This window comes from Gambusia affinis, linkage group LG21 (genome assembly GCF_019740435.1).
Source record: "Gambusia affinis linkage group LG21, SWU_Gaff_1.0, whole genome shotgun sequence".
NCBI classification, from domain to species: domain Eukaryota; kingdom Metazoa; phylum Chordata; class Actinopteri; order Cyprinodontiformes; family Poeciliidae; genus Gambusia; species Gambusia affinis.
The window spans coordinates 17,727,501-17,753,592 of NC_057888.1; the positions used below are offsets into that span (position 1 = coordinate 17,727,501).

Genomic DNA, 26,092 nt, shown 5'->3' on the forward strand with positions numbered 1-26,092 from the left:
TAGAGGCTAAATAAATATTTTTACTTGAACTGCTCCAAAAACCCCTCAAACGTGTTTGTCTAAAATGTGATTTAAGTGGAACATGTTAGAACGAGGCGCAGAATGCCAAATCCAAAACTGATTGGCAAGATGAATTTGATCTTTGCTCAAGCTGTCGCATTGTGCTTATGTTAAATGGGGAGTGAGAAAACAAACTGCTAATCGTTTTAACATCCTTCTCCTGCAGTCACAGGAGGTGTGATCCAAAATCATATCAGTCTGATCTACAGATGGAATATCGATCAAATTATATGTTTTTGTGTTCTGGTGTTTTGGTCCAGTACAGATCAGGAAATCTGCAAAACTATGGGAAACCTGAATTTTTTATTTTTTAGCTTTGATAAATGAGCTGTTTAGAGTCAGAGTGACTTTATCCTTCCCTTCTAACTGTGACTAGTGCTGAGACCTGCCTTTCACGGTTAAACTTGCTTCCCCATAACAACCCAATAAAGTGTTGTGTTTTAATTCTGCAACTATAAGTCTGAAATCCATTTCGCTGGTCCAAGCAGCAATGCCAACCTGGCAGTATTTTCTGATCAGCGCAGAAAGTAGCTGACAAATCCAGAATAGGAAGAGCTTCAAATATTGAGATTTCTCCTGGTCTTGCAAACTGAAGTGATCTAATCTATTTCTTCAATAATAAGTAACTGCAGGGATGCATGTAACATAACTTCTTTCTGTATATGCTGACTTAGAGAAGAGGAAAAGTGGGCGGTGCTGTAATGTGCTAATTTGATTCAGATGTCTTTCATTTGACAACAGTATATACCTGAGCAAAAAACAATAAAAGAAAAAAAAAACAATCAGAATGGGATTCCTGAAAAGATTACCATGATTATACAAAATATTCATGGTATTTTGTATAGTCATGGACCTAAGTTGATCTACTACAGCTAAACATGGATCAATGTTTTGGGACCAGAAACAAAATTACAAATCAGCTGTGAGTTAGCCTTAATAATGCCGAAAAGTACAAAGGCAAAAATGTATGCCATACTTTTTAATATCTTTAATTGTACAAAATTTGGAAAACCATATATCATTCTCCTTCGACTCTAAATATACGGTACTTAATAGTTTGTATTCAGCCTCAACAAAAATAAAATTTAAATAATATTGTATTTCACAGCTTGTTCCTTTGTTATTGTGAAATCTACATAATGATCCCAATCTAATTATGTTGAGACGGATTGCCTTATTTTCTCGTCTTTAATTGCTTTACATGTTTAACTTTATGTCGTACTTTTGTATTAAATTCAAAACAAACATAATTTGAGGCAATAACCGTGTAACCGCGTAGACCTCAAACTTATTTAAAAAACAATTAACGACATAAAAACCCATTAAATTACTTACGTATAATAAAACATTAAGCAAAGTATTAATTAAGGCGAATTTCTTCAAGCTAGCGGCATCCAAAGACAAAAAATAAAAACAGAAAAACTCGCGTGCCTTGACACAGCAGTATTTGGGGTGGCGCGGGTGACACCCGGGTGTTTTGCTCGGCAACATCCGCACAGAGATGGCAGTAGATCCGTAGCTGACTGTGGGGCCTGTGCGGTGACCAGCAGCCCTTACGTTACCGAACCACGGACTGTAGGGGAGGAGCGCAGCGCCAAAACAAGGTAAAACACGGGGTACTTTATGCTGCTAAGGCGTTCCGAGAGACTTTTTGCCTGTGTTAAACATGTTTTGGGGAAATATGTGCGCCCCGGCTGCTGCTGGAGAACCGCTAACTTGGCTAAGTTTGTAACGTTAGCTTGCTAGTAGCCCAGTCCGTAGGAAAAAAATATCGCTATAAAAAAAATCAACAAATACGCTAAATTATCACCTCAATTACTTGTCGAGACATACTCACAGCTAAAAACGATAATTGCCTGCTAACGACGCAGTTATAAAACCAAATGGCTACAAAATAAGATATTTTATGTGCAGCTTAGTAGCTAGCTTAACGAGCGCTAGCTACCAGACTTTAGCTTTCACTGCAGATTACTTCCAGTAGATTGCTTTAAAATGTTCACATAGTGCCAGACATAATGCTGAGATGTGTCATAAGGCAGGGGGTACACTTTGGCTGAGAAACAGTGGGTTAAGACCGGGAAGGTTCAGAGTCTATATCTGTGAATCACCGTGAAAAACATGTTTGGTGAACGTGCAAAGTTGGTCAATGTTTGTTGACCAGATTACTGTTTTGTGCCATAGTAAGTTATTTTATATCCACGCAGGGCTCTGCAGCTTACGCTCTGTCGTTTAAGAATATGATTAGTCTACGTTTTGACCTTTTATGTTTATTAATCTTCACCCATATCTGTATTTTGTCAACCTCCCAACCTCTATAAAGTTGTGAAGATTTGTCTGTGATTTGTGTGTACGTTCAGATCCCCTTTACCTGAGGCAGGTAAGCACTTGCCTCACCAGCAGCTTTCTAATTACACGCTGACAAACACTTTGCTTTAGAGCCCATCTTTAGTGAACCCCGTCAGGAATAATTATCTATCAAAAGAACTGCTTAAGGGTTTTTTTGCTGCTGATTTCCGGTCACCTTCTGAAAATCTCTGACCCACTAATAAATTTTTTGCCGATTTGGATATTGCATAGCTATAAATGCCAATAAATTTTTTTTCTGCATTTGGGTTGAATTAAAAATTCAATACTTAATGAGCCTAAGTTACAGACCTGTAAGAAATAAAATTCGACTGAAAAAAGTTGCATAAATCTCTGTCACCAGTTTGCATTGCATTTTATAGCTTAACATTTTTTTCTTTTCTTTTTTATCACAAGATATTCAATGTTTTTTTTCTGAGATCATTTTAAAATAAACAACAGCTTTTGTCCAAGAGGAGAAAGCGCTGATTTACTGTTATGTACCAGCTTTGTAAATTATTTATCCATTTATTGTAATCATAAAGGAGCCTTAAGCAGCCATTCTGTGGGAAATCAATTAATTATTTACATTGGGAGCAAAAGCAGTGTCGCGAGAGCGAGAACCGCCGTGTTACACAGCTCTGCATTTAACTAGGATTTCTCAGTTATTTCAAAACAAAGACACAGTAACAGAGTTGGCATTTTACGCTGCTTTTAGCAATTGTTTTTTTATTACCACAGTGAGCAGTAATAGCCCTTAATCCTGCAAACGCTTTTAACAAATCAGGCTCTTTGTAACAATAAAACACCCCAACTTTCAGTGTAAAGTGTTCAGTTTCCTGGTTTTTTTTTCTGTTGTGGCGTCCTGAAGTAACTTCAAACATGGATCTGTGGAAAATGCAGTTTCCTTTCTAGAAGCCTGAAACAACTATGTTGTCTAGCTTCGTTTCTAAAGGCTTAACTCATACTTTAATTAGCCGAGTTGACTTTGAAAGTGCTTCTGTGACCTGGCAACGATCGTGTGCGTTTTGTTGGATAGAAATCAGATTTTTTTCTTTTTCTTTTTTAATTTCTGACTTATTAACCTGACTGTCGTCTTTTGTTCTCCCTTTTGTGGAAGGAGGTGTCTCTAGTAATAATGCCACCAAATATTCCGACTATTTATTTCGTCTGCAGGTTCTTTGAAATTTGTGCTCATGCCACTAAACACAGACATCAAATAATTGGGTATTTGTCATTTTGTTGGGCAGGTTTTTCTGCCTAAGAAATGGGAATGATTTGTGGATGCCAATACAGTTTTCTACAGCATCCTGTGCTGTTGTATTATAGGATTTTGGATCCCTAATTTGGCCTGGACGTGTTGATGGAACGTTGGAGGAATCGCTCCCAGACGGATTGACTTTTGAGGAGAAACTGGAGTGTTCCTGTTTGCCTTAAAGATTTATTTTCATAAGAAGAGACTTCGCAAACAGGATTGGGGAAATGTATTCGCATAAAAACAAAGGATAAGGGAAAACTTCCAACTTTATTTATTTCTACTTTTTTTTTTTTTTTTTTTTTACAAAGAAAATGTAGCTTGTGACTGATAAAGAATACAATTTAGCTGAATTTTCAGTCCCTTCATTTATTTATTTTTTGGCATTACCTTTATCGTAGAATTTCATTCAAAATAAACAGATGCCTAGTTTTTTGTGGTAATGCATAATTATGAGCTTATTGCAAATTTTGTGCAAAAATAGTCATAAATCTTGAATTTAAAGCTGCATATAAAAAAATATATCCTGTCCTTATTTATTAAAACCGCCATGTTGTGACAGTATGAGACGGATAATCTGTGGAAAAAATTGATGTCCTCCACCTTCTCCCTGAGCTAGTATTACCATCTGTAGAGATGGTCCTCTCCTGATCTAAAACAACCAATCAGAGCCAGAAGGAGGGTCTTAATGCTGTCAATCAACCTTGTGTATGGTGCTAAATGTGCTGATGGTAAAGGAAAAACTTACAGTTGCAGAAAAACTGTTTATCTTCCATTATCAGTGGCTGTGCTAACTAGCATTAGCATTGGTGAGAGGCTATGTTGTGTTGAACCAGCTCCAGCGTAGCAAAGAGCAACGCAGGAGGGGGTGAGCACGAGAGTGACTGAGTGGTGTGTTTCTCCACTACTGGGAGTATAATGATAGTTTTATAAAATATGTTAAGATTTTTTTTAATCAAGTTACATTCCGTATGTTTAGGTGACTGTTAACTCCCACCTATAGGTGGCAGTATGTCTTACTTCTACAACTTCTCACTTGATGTCAAGCTATAGTCCGTGATCCACATGGCGAATGACAAAAAGGTCACACCGTCATGCAAGTGCCACAAAATCAGTGATTTTGATTGCAAAAAAAATAATTTAAAAAAATCATAAAACAATTGCAAACTCATGGCGGTACTGAGTTATTAATTTTTTTTCTTTTTTTGCTCTTTAGCATTTTTTTCCCCCCGTTTACAGTTGAGCACTGCAGAAGAAACCGATGCAACCTGTTTAGTTCAGCTTGGTTGAGATGCAATGTGAAATATTGTGAAAATGGATTTGGAGGCAGAGTCACCTCTTGGTGTTATCCAGACCGACTCTTTGTGGTTTTGTTGTTGGACTCGACGCATTTCTGCGCCACCAGGCCTCCACTATCTCCCTGTCCAGACTGGGCCTTCCAAAGGTCAGCAGGTTTCTTTGCCCGTTGCTGAGCTGGTCGCCTAAAGTGTCTTTATCCCAAACACAGTGCATGATGTTGTCCGTTTACAGACTTTTAGTTTTGGGATAATATTTAACCGCAGTGCTTGTTTTATTTTTTTTGTGTTTGTTTTAAGCTTCTGATTTTATGCCCAACTCCTGCTTTAGATAAACCAGAGTCCATGCAGCAGAAAATATAAAGGGCATTATGCTCGAGCGGTGCCCGGCCCGGCGCTCTGTTTTGTAAGCAAATCCACCCGCACATCACTGCAGTGAGGACAACAGGTTAGGAAAAATCCACTGACCAACTCAAACCGTCTTCTTCTCCTTCTTTTGCCTCGTTCATGTCCAACATGCAGGTGTGAGGTGGAGGACGGGAAGCAGAGGAATATGAAATATTGAACTCAAATTTGCGTCGTTTGTGAGAAGGGAAGTGTCTTGCAAAACTATTTGCAGCCCTTGAATTGTTTTTTTGCCCCACATTTTATCATGTCACAACAAACACCTTGTAGTTCATTTTGATTTTAGACAGTATACCAACACCATATACTGCATCATTGTTAAGTAGTAAGTATTTAAGCTTAACTTTTCCCTATTTTGTCTGTTTTAAAACAAAGTAGTTCCTGTCTAAGTGCAACAAAAAGGATTTAGTTTAAAGTGTAGATAATAAACTGAAAAGTGTGGCATACTTTAATTTTCAGCCTCTCCAGTCTCAAATCTATCACAGCTTAAAATAGATGATGTCACCACCATTTAAATATTTTTTTTTCTTTGTTTCAAACTTCCTCCCACCTTTCAGTCTGATGTGTTTGGTGCACTCCTTCCTTTTTTTTAAGCCGCTGTAATAATGCAGCAGTCATCCAGCAAGGTCATGTAAGGGCATGGCCGTGTTTATCTCTTTCTGTGCGACTCCTTTCAGAGGGTTGGCCCTTGGGAAGTATATCATCAGTAACAAATTGTGCCCATCCGATCTCCTGAAAGCGATATGTTCTCTGCTCATTGTTCTCATGTCCAGCCTACAGCTCAGAAACGACAGATATGGAGAGAACAAACTTTATTTTTTACTTTTCAAAAAAGTTCTTTGATGTGCAGCTCGAAGCACAAACAAGAGGCCAAAAAAGGTGCTATATATTTGTTTCTTTTGGCACCAACATGTGACCCTTCTGGTTGAAGACAAATGCAGAGAGACAATGGCTGAGTGAAGCAGACATGCCTCACGCAAATCCTTTAATCTCAGAGATTTTGGCGTTACCTTCTTCTCAAACCGGCATGATATTGTGGTCGATGACGGGGCCGGATTTACAAGGATCTGGGGCCCTGGGCTGGAAACCGTGTTGGTGCCCAGTCCACTAAGGAAAAATTCTTTCACTGACCATTAATAGGATGAACTTTAGACGTCTTCAGACACACGGAGGTCCATTGTTTTCCAACCTTGGTTTCAGAAAGGCGTCTAGTTTTACCCACAATTCATGCTGCCCCCACATTTACAGTACCTATAAAAACTAATCACATATTGCTTTTACAAATCATTCATGATCAACATTATTTTTTTTTGCCAAAGGAACAAAAACGACCCGTTTTATGTCAATGTTGAAACCAATTTCTACAAAATAACAACAATTAAATACAATTATCTTGACAAATAAGAAATGATTGCATAACTATTCACCCCTTTGAATTAAATGACCTAATTCAGAAATAAGTTTTTACTTTGAATTTAAAGAGGATTTGTGTTTAAAAAAAATGAAAGGGAAGGGAAAAAAAGGCTAATTTTTCTGATTTTTTAAAATATTTTTAAGCAATAGGAGGGACAAAACATCGAAGGTGGGTGTGTGTTCCCTCTACAAAACCAGAACAGTCACCTTGAACTTCCTTACCTTTTTTATTTTCGAGCGAGATGCCAGGGTGTTTGTGTTCCTTCGGGCTCTTGTTCTTGTTTTTACTAGGTGACGAAGTGTCTTGGCAGGTATGCGGAGGTGAGCAGAAGAATAACCAGGCCGTATTTGTTCTGCCAGAGTGCAGCTGGATTTCTGAGTCCTGGATTTTGTTTGTCTTCTCGTGAAAACTACCGCACCAAATCGGTCGGAAGCCAAACGAAATTCCTAATCGTATCTGGAGTATTTTCTGCTCTCCATGCTGTATATGTAGAAATCCAACAACCTGTGATGGCGTTCACGTCCCATCACCTCCTGTTTCCACGGTCTGTGTTCGACCTGCACAATCAAATATCGGCAAATCTTGCTTTTATTTCCCTGATGTGTTTTGCTAATTCCGATTGTGACGAATTGTGGAATCAAAAAAGTCTCTATTGAAGTTTAAAGTGTTTGCACTCTACTTTTATTTATCGTCTTGTTTTGCTTTTTCAGTTCAAATCCACAGGATTAATGTGGCATTAAGTGCAGAAAAAAATTTAGGCTATTATTTTAATCCTCCAATATTTTTTATATTGCAAAATCCTGGCTTTTTAATAAGGGTGCGTACACTTTTAAGAGAGACAGTTTGTTCCTTTCCCTTATCTGAATTTGATTAAAAGGAAATTGTATAAAAACACCTACTGTTGGTTGATGAATCTTAGAGACCAAAGAGGAGGTTGTTTTGTTGCATCTAGTGCATTTTTCCCCCCTTTTTTGAAGTTTTTTGCTTCTCTGATCTATTGTGATCTTGATTTCAGTGCCGCCATGGGACACGGAGTAGGCTGAACAGGAGGGCCTAGCAAAACGCATCTGTTGTAAGTATCCATCGGTTTATTACTCTAATATTAAGGTTACAACAACATAATGCTGATTTTTTATTTTTTATTTTTTTTTAATGATAATCTTTTGAGCGCTGCTAAGGATCGGTTTGAACTTTGACTAAAAACAGTAACGAGTAGATCTGATCGTTATTAGCTTTGGAGCCTTCCGTCCGGGTCTTATTTGTGAATTCGTGCGCCACTAGCGGTTGACGTCTCCGTTGTGTTTTCCATCCGAAGGCTTTCCCACTGTGGTGAATGACATGGCCACTGCCTCATCGAGAGCAGAGACTAGCCATAACCACAGACGCACATCACAGCTCCATGCCATTGGTGAGTCAAAGTGTTCTCAACCAGAGGATTAACTTTTAGGTCAAATTTTTTCACTCATCTTTTCCTTTTTTTCTCCCCCCTCTCTAGTTTCATGTGCCAAACTCAAGAGGAAGAAGAGCGTTTTCGGGGCGGCCATTTACGTGGAGGTGACAGCAGAGGGAGAGACCCGCCGCACGGCAAAATCTCACAGCTCCTCCAACCCGAAATGGGACGAGAGGCTGACTCTGTAAGCGCCGTCCGTTTACTCTTTCCTGCCCGACTCGCCGCGTTTGAGCCCGTGTAAAAACGCCATTAAAGAGGCAGAAAGATCCTTCCTACTAAGCTCGGTTCGTGTCCCGTACTGAGCGTTGCACAATCAAAATCCTGCTTTTTCAAACAGTGTGTGGATTCCACGTAGCATTCGAGGAGGAAAACCCCCTCCGGTGGCTCATCTGATAATCATTTGAAAAAGCGAGGAAGCTGCCTGCAAGCACACAGACCTCTTTGTGTTTTCTCACAACTACAGCTAGCAGCACAAACGCTGCAGCTTCTCTTGCAGCGGTTCGACTGAAACCCAGAAACGAATCATTGCAGACAGTTTCACCCGGCTAGTTAGCTCTGACAAGAGCGGCCACCGCAGTGCTCCGAGTCTCGTGGATGTTTTTGCTCGCTCCTGTGGGTCCTTCTTGTGACTTTGAGGTTGTAATGTAAGATGTTTCCCTTTGGACCGGTATGCTGGGCTATTCAAACAATGACCGCACTGTGTGCTGCTCGTTTTGACCTTGTTTGAAACTCAACGAGGGGGCATTGTGCCAGATGTGGCTCTTATCATTTCTAGGGGAGGGAAATGTGAAAATGGAAAAAAAATCTGTGTTTTTTTTCATTTGTTAGATGTTAAACTTGCTGTCCTGAACTTCAGTCGGCTGAAGGAAAAGTCGTAAATGGCATCCTGATTAAAGTGCATAAACTTTTTATGTCAATAACAGCAGAAGTGTGAAGGTTAACTCCAAAACATCCTCTTTTTTTTTTTACTCATTACATTCACCGTGCCCTTTTTTAAGCTCTTATCATTCAAGAAGTGCTTTATGTATTTTTTGATTTTTTTTTTTTTTTTTTTGTGTGTGTGTGTGTGTTTGTTTTGTTATTTTAGCACTGTAGCGCCACACTCGCAGGTGGATTTCAAAGTATGGAGTCACCACACCCTGAAAGCAGACGCTCTGCTGGGCAAAGCTACGCTGGATCTCGTTCAGGCTTTGGAGCGGCATGACAGAAAATGTAAGATTATAAGATACATAGACCTAAAGCTTTAATCAGGTTTCGAAAAATAGCTCATATAAAAAAAGCAACATATGATTATGCAATGATAAACATTACAAAATACTTAGAATGTATACTTATGCTTATTTTTAAATGAAAGAAATAATGGAACTAAATTTTTATCGTTCCACCCAGATGTTTGGCCGATATTGTCATTGTATCCAAAGTTTTACATTGACTGTATTTTATAGCTCCAAATAACTGGTAGCAATGCATGTAATAATAATAGTAATGTTTTTTGGGGTTTTTTTGTAATTTGAGCATCATTTAGAAAAATCTTTAATTTCCATTTTCGATTAATGCAATATGTTTTTGTCTCGCATATTTGTGTAAATACTGTGGTGTTTTATCTCACCATTAGAAAATCTTAGATACATCTTAAGTAAATGGCAATTTGGATTAAAGATGGAGAGTGGCAGTTTACTTCTTCAAAGGACCAGAGATGTGAATCAGGGGAGCATCGATCAATCGGTGCAGCAATTTCCTCAATGTTGGATGACTGGCAATCCGTTCTTATCCACAGATGTTGCCAATTTTGCAACTTCGTTGCTATTTCCAGTCACGTTTCAGACCCAAGTGAAATCAGTTACAACAACCGATGGTGTCATTTATAAAAAAAAAAACCAAAGGAAAAACCTTCTGTGCCGACCGATATCAGAACCGGCATGTCAGGCTTTTGAAAGATTGCTGATCAGCCAGAAAAACGTCTGTCGATGCATGAATGTGTTTAATTGTATTGTTTTCTTTATTTTCCTCTCTGACTGTGATCTTTCTCTCTCCCCACTGCCTCGTTTATGCTCCACAGTGGAGAATGTGAAGGAGGTGCTGAAGCTGAGTGTGGAACAGAAAGGGCTTTCTGTGCCTGTTGGTGAGCTGACTGTGTACCTTGATGGCCTGACTGTCACTGACCAGGAGGAATTGGCGCCGCTGACCAATGGCAACGCAGCAAATGGGAGCAGTGAGGGCACTATTTATTTATCTTAGCTGTGTGTGTGTGTGTGTGTGTGTGTGTGCGCAGTCCATCATCCACCTGCACTGCTAATCTGGTAGAAAAAAGTTCAGTTTGAAGCACATGTAGCTAAATATACTCAGGTTAATACACTTTTTAGTGGGAATGATCTGCCTTGTAGTCTCATTATAACATAACCACGTTAACATTCATTTATTTTTACATCTATTTTCCAGAAGTCCAGCAGAATGGTGATGCCATTCATGAGAACGGAGACTCCTCTTCCTCTTCTTCAAGGGCTGCAAACAGGTAAACTCATGAAGTAATCAATTTTATATTCCTTTACTTATGTCAATGTCTTCTTTTTTCCCCACCAGGGGGTCTTTTGTGGGCTCTAGTGTCCCTTATATGACAGTAGGCTGACAGGAAAGGGGGAAGGAGAGGGGGGAAGACATGCGGCAAATGTCGGTCGGGTCCGGGAATCGAAACCGCAACAGCTGCGTCGAGGACTCCAAATGTGGGTCGCGCTATCCCCTACGCCACCACAGCACGCCCATTATGTCAATGTCTTAAAAAATTAAATAAATGGAGGATTTTCGTTGTACTTGAACATTGCAAAGAGCTGTTCAGGGAAGTTAAAGGGGCAGTAATAAGTATTTTCCATGCAAATAGTGCTGTTTTATAACACAGTCAAGTAACTATATATATTTATATATCGTGTGCTGATAAAACATAAACCAGTCTATTATAAGGTTGTCTACAAAATGAATCCTTCCGCCTTTCAGTTGCCACATCTTTGCCTCCAACTGAACTCTGAGTGTGATTTTTTTTTTTTCTTTTTCCCTTTTTTAAACAAAGTTTATATTTATATTTCCTTTTACCTTTGTAATGGGCTGCAACCACAGACGGGAATAGTTTGTGTCTTTGTATTTGCCTTTACAAGGTGCTTGAAGCAGAAGCCAAAAACACTGCAGTACAAAACGTATCGCTCAGAGAGACTTAAGGAGAAATAACAACTGTGATCATCTTTAAAGCAAAATCAACATAAAATAATGCTAATTAATGTTTATTTTCCTTTCAAAGCACTGTGAATGGAACAGACTTGGGTCAGAGGTCAGGCTCCTGCTCAGCCTCCAGCGGTGCAGATGGTCCGGTGCCTTCCAGCCCTGCTCTCGATCACACCACCGGTGTGATCAACGGAGATCCAACCCACAACTCCACCCCAGTGCACCAACCTCCAGACAGCAGCCCAGACACCAGAATGGGTGGGTTTACTTTCTCTCTCTCTCTTATGGCAACAAAATTTGAATTTTCCGCCCTCTTCTTTTTTTTTTCTTTCTTTCATCTTGTAATAATCTGACTTTCGCTCTAATATTTTGTATTTTTTTGCACGTACCTACTCTGTTTCCAGGGAATGGATTGAGTGTTCTTTACGTTTGTGTTCTTCACAGTTTACGGGGTTGTAATGAAGTGTAAAGAAGAACAGTTGATTAATTTTCATTAAGTGAGGCCTGCAGTCTGTGCTGCTGTCAGCACCTTTGTCCGAACACCCAGGAGACGCATAAAGCAAAGCGGAGCAGAGTGCAGTATGCTGCAGAGCTGCTCTCAGCTGAGGATGATGAATGAAGGTTACTTCTTTTCAACAGAAAAAAAAGCAACGTTTATCTTGTTTCTTCAAGGAAAAAAAACACACATTTCTGATTAATATGGGTTGTTACTGTAAGTCTGATCTTTGGTAAGTCCCGGTATGGATTAATGCTCTTCTAGTGCATTAAATCTGTCTGTGTAAACTGCAGTGCAGTGAAGAAATGCGACCTTGTTTCCCTTGTTTTTCAGAATTGTAAAAAAAAAAAAAAAAAAAGTGTAATCTCTTTCACACTTCCACATAAGCAGGACTTTTCAAGATTGAGTGTGGTGCAGCATGGATTTTACCAAACAGTTTGGCCAGTATTACTCTTTTTTTTATTATTAAACAACATAGTAAAGACAAAACCTTTATCCAAAAAATATTATTCTTGATTAAAAATTAGTGCGTTTTTGTTGCATAATAAGCAAAACGTCCCTCTGGGACGGATGTAAAACCGCTCTCTGAATTCATTCTGGAGATGCTCCAAAGAGGGACCCTGGTTGCTGAGTTCCAGTTATGGTTTGTGTGAGTTATAATCTGAGACAATTGTTTAAAATAACATTTTTACCCTGTGTGGTAGGGTTACTTAAAGAGACAGAAACCAATTTCAAAACGCTGAATTGCAAAGTCTAATTTCTTTTGAGTCTCATTTGATATGTGTTGCATTTTTATAACAACTGAAGGTAACATACTTTGTTAACTGTGTTATAAAATTCCACAATGTGCCTGGAAAGTACATAATATATCATGCTGGTTTGAAGTAGTGAAATGGGAAGTCAAATTAAAAAAAGGCTATGGGGATTGGTCAAAATTCATCTAAGTTTGAGTGATTGGTCAGAAAAGAAGGAAATTCAGAAAAAGTGAAGGTGATTGGTCAAATTTGCGGGAAAGTTTTGGTGATTGGTAAGAAATTGCAAGTTCGTGCAAAATTTGCCAGCAATGATTGAATTTGCAGTAATAGTTGCAACTTCCTGGAGTGACTCGTTAACATGACATTTAAAAAAAAATATTATCACGCAAACAGCTCTCTTGTTTAAAACTTGAAAACTATATTAAAATACTTTTTTTTGTGTGTGTAACCCTTTTGTAGCTTTTTTTTAATATTACAGTGCAAAGTAAAAGGCAGACTTGCTCCCTTTTTTTTTCTCTTAATTTTCTACAGTAAACGGGGAATCCTCTGAGACTGTTCCCAGGCAAACTTCTGCTTCCAGAAGGGAAACGCAGCTCTCTGCAGGTGAAAATGAGGAGAGCTCTCACGATGCGGCCCCGCCAAACGCTGAAACATCACCAGCCAGCACTTCCCGGCCTCCTCCGGCTCCCACACCTTCCTCCACTTCGTCTCCTGCTGCTAAACCTGCCAACGGCGCCGCTTCCTCTTCCTCTTCCTCTTCTGCCGCCGCTGCTGCTGCTTCCACCACGTCAGCCTCTGCAACCCAGGGAGTACCCACCGTAACAACGTCCTCATCGTCGTCGTCCTCCCCAGCGCCGGGAGAAGCGGGGGCTTCAGGGGCAGGCAGTAGTACCAGCTCAACAACAACAACTGATGGGGTGAAACCCAGACAACAAGTTTCTAATGCTCCAGCAGGAGATCCTCTACCACCAGGGTACGAAACCCCTCCCCCCCCAAAAAAAAAACCCAAAGTGCTCAGACAGATTTGATAACCTTCCTGTTTCAAACTTTGTCTTGCTGGATGTGTTTCAGGTGGGAGCAGAGAAAAGACCCACATGGGAGAACTTACTATGTAGACCACAACACCAGAACTACTACTTGGGAAAGACCACAGCCGCTTCCTCCAGGGTGAGGGGCCGCCGTTCTACCTCAGACTTTTTCAGAGAAGATTATCTAACTTTGCAAGGGACGTCTGTTTTGGCGTTTTTTTTGGTTTTAAAACAAATATAAACAGAATTCTCTGTTCTTGACCAGTGACTATTAGCGTCAACTAGATTCACCAATTAGACTCCTACTTGCTGATTTCAGGGTGTCAGCGCATCCTTTAAAAAGTCTTAAATTGATCTAAAATCAAGTTCTTAAAATGGTAAAATTTATTAAAAACAAAGTTGGCTTTAAATACATTCATCACATGACTCAAATGTTGTTGTGGCAGGACAACTTGATCTCAAATAGTCTATGTAGTTTTTTAATTTAAATTTTTTCTCATAGGACGTCTCTGTTTGAGTCCCACTCAGACATCCTCTTTGTGTTCTGTGACTTTGTGTCCATGCTAGCTAGCAGGGTTTTTTGCATCAATCAAAAAATAAACGTAAATTTATTGATGTTTTCTTCAGTGTTGACTCACTTCTGTTCCCAACCTGTACCCTGGTACATGCTTTCTATTCTATTGTCTTCTGTACATTTATGTCATGACACGGGTCTTAAATTTAATTTGTAATGGTCTTAAATTTGAGTTGCTGACACCTGCAGAAACTCTTTTCTTTGAGGTCCGAGCTGCTGCTTCCTCTTCTTTCAGATTCACGTTCCAAAGATAACAAGAAAAACACTCATTTGTGCAAACTTTGTTGTGTTGTAACACTTTAGTCTTGACACATGCTGACCGATAAAAGGAAGAAAATGTCTTTCAGTTCCTCGATTGAAATGAAAATAAATTGGTTATAATATTATGTCCATTTATGACTCAAGACGTATCTCAAAACTTCATCTTAACAAAAGTGCAACAGATCTATGAGTTTTTGATGACGCGTTTCTACCTGAAGAAAATGGCAATTTTTTTCATTGATTTCCTCAAAAAATAAATAAATAAATAAAATTAGATTTTCCCTGGATTGATTTTAAGATCTTGTCGAGAATTATTGAGCATTACTAAAGAGAATCATTTATTTAAAAAGTGAATCCTTTATTCTCTAATTAGACATCATAAAATGAACGATGCACACGAAATCACGGAGCTACGTATCATTGGGTTACTTAGACTCACGTTCCTCTGTTTGTTGCCAGCTGGGAGCGCCGAGTGGACGATCGGGGTCGGATCTATTATGTGGACCACAACACCCGGACCACCACTTGGCAGCGGCCCACCATGGAATCGGTGCGCAACTTTGAGCAGTGGCAGAGCCAGCGCAGCCAGCTGCAGGGAGCTATGCATCAGTTTAACCAGAGATACCTCTACTCTGTAAGAAACCTCTCTGCACACCCATTTCTGTCTTCCTGCTTATTCCTTTTTTAGTCAGTTTTCTTCATTCTGTGCTGATGGCAAGCTGAGGTTTGAACCTCAACATGTCAAGTGCCTGTATAGTTTTAAATTTGATTGCCCGATTTGACTTTTTTATTTTTTTTTTAATTACATGACCATCTCCTCCTCCTCCTCATTGGCTCGTTCAGTAAGACGATTAACGGTTTATTCCACAATTGCTTTTTCTGCAAAAAAATAAAAAATCTAATTTGTTGTAATAAAAATGTTTCTAGAACAGATTTAATTAAAAACATTAACTTGGATCTGGATCTTGATTAGCTCTTTTTAAGATTTATGCACTCTGCTGAAAACACAAAGCAGCTAAACATGAGTCATGAGCAATATTATGTCATTTTTTTTCTATTTTTGAAAAAAAAAAAAAAAAACATTCCCAAAAGGATTTGGGTCTTTTTTCCTGTTTCTTGAATGGAGTCTAATGCATATTGCTCACTTTTAGGCATCCATGATGTCTGCTGAGAATGATCCTCTTGGCCCTCTACCTCCTGGTTGGGGTGAGTTCATCATTGGTCTGCAGTATGAAAAAAGTTGTTAACTTTACAGCCCACTAAAATAAACTGAGACTGGAGACAATAGCTGCATTTCCACCACAAATGTGTGCAAAACTTTGTCGATATTACGCTAACGTCGAAAAAAATACAATTTCGCAATTGCGTTGTTTCCATTAAATAAGAAATGCAATTAAAATTGCATGTTAATAAATATTGAGAAGCACGCTGTGACATCATCCTCCTTCCACTTCCTGTTGTCGTCTCTGTAGTTTCCGCCAGTGGTAGCAACCAGTTGATGCGATGCTTGTGATGCAGAAAGTGTTTCCATGGCAGTTTTGCGAAATACACTAACTTTGATACAGCCAAAAAAAAACAACTCATCCTAGTGCAAAAATGTTTAATTGAAAAACATGAGTTTTTTCAAAATTGCCATGTTTCCATTAAGCAAATTTATTTTCGTGACTCCAATTTGTCCAAATTATATGGTCAATGGAAATTGAACAGTTTAGCTGCTTTTTCTAGTGAGAACTGTTTGCTCTGACTGTATCCTGTATAATTCTGTACCAATCAGCATGTTTTGAGTTGGATTATACATATTCTAATCTAATACAAGTTTAATGTCGTTATGTGTCATGACTACCTGTAGAGAGGCGTGTGGACTCCAATGACAGAGTTTACTTTGTGAACCACAATACCAAGACAACACAGTGGGAAGACCCTCGAACCCAAGGGTGAGTACAGAGCATAAAGATACCAGATGTTGATGGTGCATGCAGAGTTAGAAACCTGTCATAATGTGGTTTATGGAAAATAAAAGCTTTTCCATACATCCTGTTATGATGTGTAACATTTTGGTTTGGCTCGTCTGATCCGAAGCACCCACCACCTTTCATCCTGTTTTTTTCCTCTATTTATTAGTGTATTTTGTTTTGCTTAACTCATTCATTTTACAAGTTGATTTTACCAACTTACCACTTAGTGGTTTTATTGTTTTTGTAGAGTTTTTATTCGCTTTAGTTGTGTCAAATTATGTCTTTGCAGCCCTTTGGCAACAAAGGTTGCTTTGTTTACGGTGCGGTCCTTGATGAAATAAACTTGAACTGAATATATAGGTATATACATTTGTTTTGCATGGAGGGTAAAAAATCCCATCCTTGGTTGGACCTTTTTTAAAAGACAGTAATATGAAGCATGCCTCTGTTTGTGTGTGTGTGTTCCTTTGCAGGCTACAGAATGAGGATCCTCTGCCTGAAGGATGGGAAATCCGGTACACGAGGGAAGGAGTTCGCTACTTTGTGGATCACAACACTCGGACGACCACTTTCAGCGACCCGCGCACCGGGAAGTCTTCTGTGTAAGGGAGATTCTCATTCATCATGCTGCGTTTGATCAGTCACCCGATGAGCTTCAGCTCTGTGTGTGTGTGTGTAGTTTACCGAGTAGATGTTCTCTATTAACTATATGAAATCCTAGAACAAATCTTTTCCTGAAGTGAGACACTTTTCTAGCAATTCACCTTCTGAAACATTTTTCTGCTCAGCACCAAAGGCCCACAGATTGCATACGAGCGCAGCTTCAGGTGGAAACTCGCTCACTTCCGTTACCTGTGTCAGGTCTGTGTTTTCTTTTTGTTACCTCTCTGTTTGATGGCATCGTTTACTCTATGATGCTCATGCTTCGGTTTGTTCTTCAGTCTAACGCTCTGCCGAGCCACGTGAAAATCACCGTCTCCAGACAGACGCTGTTCGAAGACTCTTTTCAGCAAGTAAGAACTTCAGTCTGTTTATAGTAGCAGTTTTCTCTTCTGTTAAATGTTCATATTTGTGCTAGGGATGGATGATATGGCTTAAAAATGAATTTATTTTTGCTCACTTTCTTTTCTTAAGAAAATTGCAGAACATATTTTTTTAAAAGTAGCTTTTATTTTATCCAACCCTTCTCTGAGTTGTATGACTGAACATTAAGGCCGGACTTTGAGAATGTTTGTTTATTTAAGAGGATATAGTCGTAATAGAAGAAAAAGACGCAATTCTTCAAATCTTAAAATTACAAAAAAACAGTTCTTTTAATGAGGAAAGGTTTAGAGGTGTAGGAACATGATGTGAGCGGCTCAGTGTGTGATTCTTAATTCAAAATAGACAAAGTCTCTTTCACCGTAGTTTCAAAGATACAGATAATTTGATGTGTTAAAAGATTAACTATTTCTTTTAAATATGATCGCTATGATCAAAGTGATTTTTTTGTGTTGTAGCTCTCATAAACTTACGACTTTTCTGTTAATATTACGACTTTGTTCTAATAACATTGTAATTTTATCCTCATAATTCAAAATAAAATAAAATCTCAGCCTGGCCCTAATAATCCCGTCGCAGAGTTGACCAGAATTCAATGTCCAAATAAGCAGTTGCTGTAAAACAAGATGGCTGAACTATGGAAACCCAAGAGTGCATTAGTGTGTGTGTGTGTGGGGGGAATTCTGATTTTCCAAAAATAAAATCTTCAAAAACCAAAGAATTAATTAAGCAATAAAATTGATTTATCGTCCAGCTAGTAAATGATGTGTTATTTGATCTTGCGTGTCTGTTTTGTGCACTTTCAGATCATGGCTCTGAAGCCATACGACCTGCGGAGGAGGCTGTACGTCATCTTCAGAGGCGAGGAGGGTCTGGACTACGGTGGCCTAGCCCGGTAAGCAGTATGAGCTAAGAGACTGCTCCTAAACAGATTTCACCTTAAATCATTCACCGTTCTGCGTTTGTTTCTCTCCTCCTCCACGCCTCTCAGGGAGTGGTTCTTCCTCTTGTCCCATGAGGTGCTGAACCCCATGTACTGCCTGTTTGAGTACGCAGGAAAGAGCAACTACTGTCTGCAGATCAACCCGGCGTCGGCCATCAACCCAGATCACCTCTCCTACTTCTGCTTCATTGGCCGCTTCATCGCGATGGCACGTCCGCTTAACAAACGCACCCCGACACGCCGCCGCAGCTGTTTTCAGTCGTTATGTTTCTGTGCTAAATAAAATGTCCAAATTAAGCGGATTTATCTTTGGGGCCAGTTAGCTTGCTAACTGCTAATCTCTCCCATTGTGTCTCTGCAGGCACTTTTCCACGGGAAGTTCATTGACACAGGCTTCTCTTTGCCGTTCTACAAACGAATGCTGAACAAGAAGCTCATCCTGAAAGACCTGGAGTCCATCGACCCGGAGTTCTACAACTCCCTCATCTGGATTAGGTGAGCTGCGTGTTCGCTCTGCAGCGCTCACTATCAGTAGTATTCATGTCAGGTCACGGCTGCAGAGTTGACTTGCATCAAGATACTTTGAAAGGAAGTTTTAACAAAGTTTGTTTTGTCCTGGCTTTATTTTTTCTTCCTAAGATGTTTTTAATTTTTTTGGAAATCTTTAAATAAATAGCCAAAAGATTGTTTTCAAATCTAGAAAGAAAATGAGTCATATCAAACTTTACGTTCAAAGGTCTAAATCTGATTTGTCGATAAGATTGACAGTTTAGAAAAACTAGGAATACGCAAATCTTCTTGATTTAAATTTGCTTACAGCTTACAAGTGGAACAAAAAAAACACTTTTTGCTATTTTTATGCAACTTTTTTTTTTTTTTTTTTGCCAAGCAGCAAGACATAAGGAGCGGTCTGACTTTAGAAGAAATTAGGACCTTAGTTTGACCAATTTTAGTTACTTTATATACTTCAAAGTGTCTCATTTCAATATGTAAACTGAGCTCCAACTGCAACAATAGAATAACATTAAAACTACTGAGATAATGCCAAGAAATAAAGTGATAAAATTTAACCTTCTGCCTTCAATAAGCTGCCTAAAACTAAGCGACTGTAACTTTTTATTATTGAGTTGCATTATTTCCCAAATTCTGTCTCTCATTCCATGTTTTTACAAAGAAAACGGATTACTTAACCTTTTTTTTTTTTAAATGTCAAGCCATGTGATTAATATTAATTTGAACTATTTTATAGGAAAATAACCTAAATATATCAGGATAGTAACGTTTTTAAGTAAAACATGTTGATGTGGTTGTTGTAACTAATACTTAAAGTTCCTACGGTAATGTTTAGTTTCCTTGCACAAAACATTACCGTATAAATGAAAACAGAAGCAATCATGCCGTCGCATCTCCTCAGGGACAACAACATCGAGGAATGTGGGCTGGAGATGTACTTCTCCGTGGACATGGAGATCTTGGGGAAGATCTCGTCCCATGACCTGAAACCCGATGGCGTCAACATCCTGGTGACGGAGGAGAACAAGGAGGAGTACATCAGGTAATTTTCTCAGAACAAAAATAAACCCAGGGGTGTCCAAAGTGCGTCTGTGGCCTTTGGAATAATCTTAGGTGGCCCTCGTCATTTTTGTTGCTAAAAAACATTTTCTAGACCAAAAAAAATCACAGTATTCAACCCAAAAGGTCAGAAAACTGTACACCTTTCTTTTACTAAGGAAAACATCTAAGACCTTTCTCAGTATTGTTTAATGAAAATATTACCTCTTAAAAAATCACTAAAAACGAAAGATTCCCAATAAAATGATTTAGAATTTTTAATTGTAAGAAAAATACCCCCTGAATGCTTCCAAGTTGGTGATTTTGACCCACAGTGCAAAAGTTTGAACACTCCTGCTCTGACCTGTGAAATTGCTGTAGACCCAGTGTTGTTCAGTGTGTGACCGCCAGGGGGCGCTGTGGGGGCCTCACAATGTGTCATAGAAGTTGAGAAAAGTAAGAAAAAAAAAAGTCAATTTGTCATCATCACTTTTGTTTTCTGTTTTTCAATCATTAAAAAAAGGCTAAAAATAATTAATTTAAATGTTGTTTCTAAGGCTTATTTTCTGATTGGCTGCCAGTCAAATGAATCAAGCTCCTTTGCCCAGCAAGCAAGCAAGTAAGAAATGGGAAACAGGAACAACAACAAGAAAAACAGAATAAGAACTGCGGGGTGATAAAGTAAAATAAAAAGTGATTAATATAAAATATAACATACTTTCTTATAATCACGAGAGGGGATTATGTTGAGAAATTGTACTACCTTTTAATAAAGTCATATTATCTGATTATAACATTTTGTGCCCCAGAACCCATAACCATCCACAATTCAATGGTATGAGGCATAATAATTATGAAACAGTGAATGAAAAACCTTCTAAAAGTCAATGTTTCTTTACATATTTTGTAGCATTGTCTGTGGGTTTGCAAAAAGGCCTCCTGTCCAGAGGCTGATGCTCTGGACAGGAGGGGGGAGCCATGGAAGAGTTTAGGAACACTTGGTTTAGTCATTATGAAAAGTAAAACATATCTATGTCCTGTGTGTGTTTGCAGTCTGATGGCAGAGTGGAGGTTCTCCCGTGGGGTGGAAGGTCAAACCAAAGCTTTTCTGGACGGCTTCAACGAAGTGGTCCCGCTTCAGTGGCTGCAGTATTTCGATGAGAAGGAGCTGGAGGTGAGCAGCAGTGCTCCTCTGTTCAGAACCGGCTTGCTTCTACTCTAAAAGCGTCGCAACTTTAGACTTCTCTGCGGCAAAATGAATCGCTGGCTTCCTGTTTTTTTTCTACTCGACCGGTGTTCTGAGTCTGCTCGTCTTTGTGTCCAGGTGATGCTTTGCGGCATGCAGGAGGTGGACCTGCAGGACTGGCAGAGAAACACCGTGTACCGCCACTACACCCGGAACAGCAAGCAGATCATCTGGTTCTGGCAGGTACTGTCGCTCAAGCGATTGTTGTGTTCGTGTCCGACGTCAACGTAAGCTCCCTGCGAGAAACCTTGGCCTGTAACGGTGTCCGTCGTCGATTTCCTCCCCCGCAGCTGGTGAAAGAAGTGGACAATGAAGTGCGTCTGCGGCTCATGCAGTTTGTGACGGGAACCTGCCGGCTTCCTCTGGGCGGCTTCGCTGAGCTGATGGGTCAGTGACGGAATTAGTGCGATCCGGACAACGCTGGGAGCGTTACGGTCCCCTTGATTGTCTCGTTTTGTGTTGCAGGAAGCAACGGGCCGCAGAAGTTCTGCATTGAGAAAGTGGGGAAGGACACATGGCTTCCCCGTAGCCACACGTGGTCAGTAGATTTCATTTTAAAAACTTTAAAAACACAGCTTTTACTATTCATTATATGTGATTTTATATATATATATATATATATATATATATATATTTTTTATTTATTTTTTTTTTTACAAACCCTCTCATGTTTTAAACAAATACATTTGTGAGTCTTTATGTTGTTGAACAGTGTTAACTCATAAGTTTAAAAAAAAAAAAGTATTGGCACATAATTCCTGCACTAATGGGGGCAATTATTTGAATACCCTAAATATTTAAAAAATATTGGTTTTTAAAGAAGCAGTATTATGTAAAATGAACTCTTTTTTTTTAAGCTTTACATTATGTTATAATGTTATTCCCTCATCAAAAAGATACCTGGAGTTTTGCCTTGATTCTTTCATGGATGTTTGAGAAGTCCTTTAATCTCCCATGGCAACTGTTCAGCTCCTTCAGACTAGCCAGCAATAATTAGCAAACACCTGGTGGAACTGAGCATTAGCTGAGCTCATCATAGGAGCTACTTCTCAGTACAACTCTGGTAAAAATGTTCTTACAGGGTTAATAGAGGAGCCATGTTGTGATGACTTCCTGAAGGCGGAGTTTCACAAAGAGCAGAACTTTTTTTTTTTTAAAGGGACAGAGACCCAATTTCAAGGTGTTAAATCTGGAGATAAAATTTCTTTTATGTCATGTTTAATATATGCAGCATTTTTATGCTATAGAATGTTCTGGAAAACACATAATGCAACCTCTTTAAACCATAGTTGTGTGTTAGAATGGCCCAGTCAAAGTCTAAAGTCCTATTTAGACTCTGTGTGAAAAGTTGAAAAGAGGGCTTCACAGCTGCCCTTCATCCAATCTGGTGAAGCTAGGAGTTTTTCAAAAAAGATGAACAAAAATAATCTTTTTTAGATGTACAAAAGCAAAAATTTCCACCAAGAATTGAACTGAGTAGGATTTTTGTTTTCTTTTTTTTTTTGTAGTTGAAGGGAAAAAAGGTAATTTGCTACTTTGTGTTGTATCAAATGAAATCCCCATTAGATTGATTGAAAAGATACAAAACGTGGCGGCGGTAACATTAGTAACGATGCCTTGAGAAGGTCATAATAATTCTCTGCTGACTTCCTCCTCCTCATCTCTGTGTTCCAGTTTTAACCGCCTGGACTTGCCTCCCTATAAAAGCTACGAACAGCTGAAGGAGAAGCTGCTCTTCGCCATCGAGGAAACCGAAGGATTTGGCCAAGAATAAAGGGACAAAGTCCTCTGGTGTTGTCCCCTCTGCTAGCCCCCCACCCCCTGCTGTTCAATCAGCCAAGAAAAACAAACCAACAACAACAAAAAAATTGCACAAGATAACCACCAATGTATATAAGCTATTTTGTCATTTAAAACCAAATCCTAATTTGCAGCATCGTTTTTTGCCGCATTCCTGTTCCTAGTCCTTATATAATATATAACGCCCTCTTACCCCTCCATGAAAATATGCAAAACATTTCATTCATCCGCTTTTCTGTTTTAAAAACAGAAATCATGGATTTTTCTTTTTTTTTCTTTTTAGATGTCCACCCCAAGCGGCTGACTGGCTTTAAAATAAAAAAAAAAGAAAGAAAATAGACAGACAGTGCTTTTGAGAGGGTCTTCTAGTTTAGGCTCAACCTTCTTTTAAAGCTCTAGTTCTATAGAGCTGTTAAAAGGCAAAAAGTTAGTTGTATTTGGCGTTCAGTGCCTGAAATTCAGTTTTGTTTTTTGTTTTTCCTTGTGGGACACATAGTCGTTTTAGAAAATCCAGCGTGCATGCATGCTGCCTACGAACATTAGAAGGCCGCCGCCGCCGCTGCCGCGAGCGTGTGCACGCAGACTTTTTATTTTTCCGGCATGGATCGACCCATCCTCGACAAAAATCAGCGATGGATCATCTCTACTGGAGCAAAGAAAAATAAAAAGGAATCTTAATTGTGTCTTTAAATCGATGAGAACTCATGGGACAATATTAGATATTTTAAAAATTTCATTGAAAACAAGCCATTAGTATGTATGTGTGAGTGTGTGTGTGGGTGGTGACAGTAGTGTCGGTTTATGCCAGAAATGATCCAGCCTGTATCAAGACTGCGGCCTGTTTTGCACACTGTGACGTAACGAGAGAAAGGGGTTGGCACGGCGATCTACGAGGACGACTCTTGATTATCTGCAGTTTCCATTTGCGAATCTGAAAATGGACACACACACACCAAAAAAAAGATATAGCGGCGCTATTTTGTGTGATTTGCCGATCTTGGAGTCGGACTGTAGGTCGCGTCCTTCTGAAGCCACTGTGTTCGATGCGGCACTACGTTTTGATTATTCGTACCTCATGTTAGCAGGATCGCATCGTCTTCAACCCTTTAGCAGACGGTGCTCTGAGAAAAATAAGGCTCCGGTATCTTCAGTCGTTGTTTTCACGTAAGGTCGAAGGTGATGGTGTTTAAAAAAAAAATGTGTTACTTAGATAAGCAGGCAGAACAGAGGGGGGAAAACACTGCTGTTTGAGCATCCATGATGCTCACGTTATGAGCTGAGAAAGCCTTATTTGCATCATGTCGAGACTCAAAAACCTGCCGAGGTTTCCTTCAGTTTTTAAAGGGACAGTGCCCCTTTCCCCCCCTCTTATAGACATCACACCAAACTCTGCTGTGACAGATGATTTCAGTTAGTAGTCTAAAAAAGAAGCAAAATTTAGATCACTGCGAAGCGCCTCAAGCTACTGTCCTGGATTAGCTTGTGCTCCGTTATCAGTCATGTAAATAACATGTATTCAACTGATTGGGGGGTGTGGGAAAGGGGTGGAGAGCCGCAGGAGGCCATTTTATACAGAGATCCATCAAACTGTGCTTCCTTTTCAACAGAAACCTGTAATCCAAATCAGTTGTTGCGTGTTTCGATTGCATAAAGACGACAGTGACATGAAATACTTCAATATTATAATCGACCGCGCAGAGCTACCGCTCCACCGATGGGGAATCTGTGATGCCTTTTGTTCTTATCAGAATACCGGCGGGGGGGGGTCGTTTCAGCTGGTCGTTCTGGTCCGGGGTCGGACCGTAGCACCAGTCAGGCCCCAAGTTCAGGGGTCAAGGGGAATGGGGGGTGTGGGGGGTCGGCTTGACCGCCTGAAACGCTTCCGCTCTGTAACATATCACGTGTAGATACACACTGTAAAACACCAACCACACTGTACAGAATGCCCCCTCTACAGGAGACCATGTGTATAGAAGATTCATTTCTAATCTGATTTCACCCATTTTAAATGGAGAGAGATGGATTTATGAGATACGAATAAATAAGTGAATAAACCATCTCACTGGCTTGGCTTTTGTGGGGAGGAGGGACGGTTTCACAGCACAATTTCTCTGTCAACTAGTTTTAAAAATTAATGTGCCTAATTTTCAATAAGCAAAGCACACAGTTTTTTTTTTAGCTGCATATAGTAATTAAACAATGTGGCAGCAGTGGTGTGTGCAGACATTTTGGGGGGAAAGTGCTCAAGAGGGGCGTAGGGGCACCCTCTGTTGCCATAGTAATGTTAGATTATTTTTCTTTAATGTCAAAGCTTAAACATAAGTTATATTCACGTTTTGCCGATCAATAGAAATGCACTATTAAAAACAAAAACGTTTCAGAAGGACCCTTGATTTGTTGTTTTTGTCCAGAGGAAAAAGGTCAGGTGCTCTAGCAGCTCCTAGTGTCCAACTGCGCACATCACTGGCTGGGACTCTGGTATTGTATTACTAGCATGACATTAAAAACTGTCACTGTTCACACAGAAATGTTTGGGTGCATTTCAGAAAAAAAAAAGCAGCATTTATGTTAAAAACTGTTACATTTTATTCAATTCATTTTTAGACTGAGAAGTAAGTCGAGCCTTAATTAGTCAGGCTATCAGCTCCATTAGCTAGCCTTTTGTTACCTGCTGCAGTTTCAAAGCCTTCAATGGAGTTATATTGTCAATGCTTTTGAATTTCCAATCTGGGGAAATATTTCCCAAGCAGATGACTCCATCTTGAAAGAATGAGGAGAGTGTAGTACTAGTGTTTCACCAGCAGTGTGCATCAAACAGATGGACGAATGGCAGTCAAGTCATAGTTTTATTGTTAATGAATCACATCAGACACAACTGGTTGACATTTTAGAAGATGAAAATAAAACACTTTTGAAAACATAAAATCTTAACAGAATTAGGTTTCTAATTGTGCTTTAATGCCTCATTTTTCTTGAAGCGGTTGCACATAGAAAATTCAAGCTAGATCTA

The 26,092-nt window shown here is 39.4% G+C and overlaps 1 protein-coding gene across 1 annotated transcript; it reads left to right on the forward strand.

The window, feature by feature from the left end:
* Positions 1–1,499: 1,499 nt before the first annotated feature.
* Positions 1,500–25,139, forward strand: LOC122824308 (NEDD4-like E3 ubiquitin-protein ligase WWP1). The gene is made up of 25 exons (XM_044104748.1): positions 1,500–1,664; positions 7,788–7,844; positions 8,088–8,180; positions 8,268–8,406; positions 9,310–9,434; positions 10,282–10,434; positions 10,662–10,734; positions 11,509–11,690; positions 13,215–13,656; positions 13,755–13,850; positions 15,006–15,180; positions 15,698–15,752; positions 16,396–16,480; positions 16,975–17,103; positions 17,290–17,362; positions 17,443–17,514; positions 18,349–18,437; positions 18,534–18,693; positions 18,847–18,980; positions 19,900–20,040; positions 21,090–21,210; positions 21,361–21,465; positions 21,573–21,669; positions 21,748–21,820; positions 22,957–25,139. The coding sequence occupies exons 3-25, from the start codon at positions 8,111–8,113 to the stop codon at positions 23,054–23,056; spliced, it is 2,889 nt and encodes a 962-aa protein (XP_043960683.1). The 5' UTR covers positions 1,500–1,664; positions 7,788–7,844; positions 8,088–8,110; the 3' UTR covers positions 23,057–25,139.
* The last annotated feature ends 953 nt before the right edge of the window (positions 25,140–26,092 follow it).

Excerpts from the sequence above, each read along its gene's own strand:
- LOC122824308 (XM_044104748.1), top strand. The coding sequence starts at position 8,111 with ATGGCCACTGCCTCATCGAGAGCAGAGACTAGCCATAACCACAGACGC. Across the intron at positions 15,181-15,697 it reads ACCAGAGATACCTCTACTCT|GCATCCATGATGTCTGCTGA; the intron begins GTAAGAAACCTC and ends GCTCACTTTTAG. Across the intron at positions 18,981-19,899 it reads AACTCCCTCATCTGGATTAG|GGACAACAACATCGAGGAAT; the intron begins GTGAGCTGCGTG and ends GCATCTCCTCAG.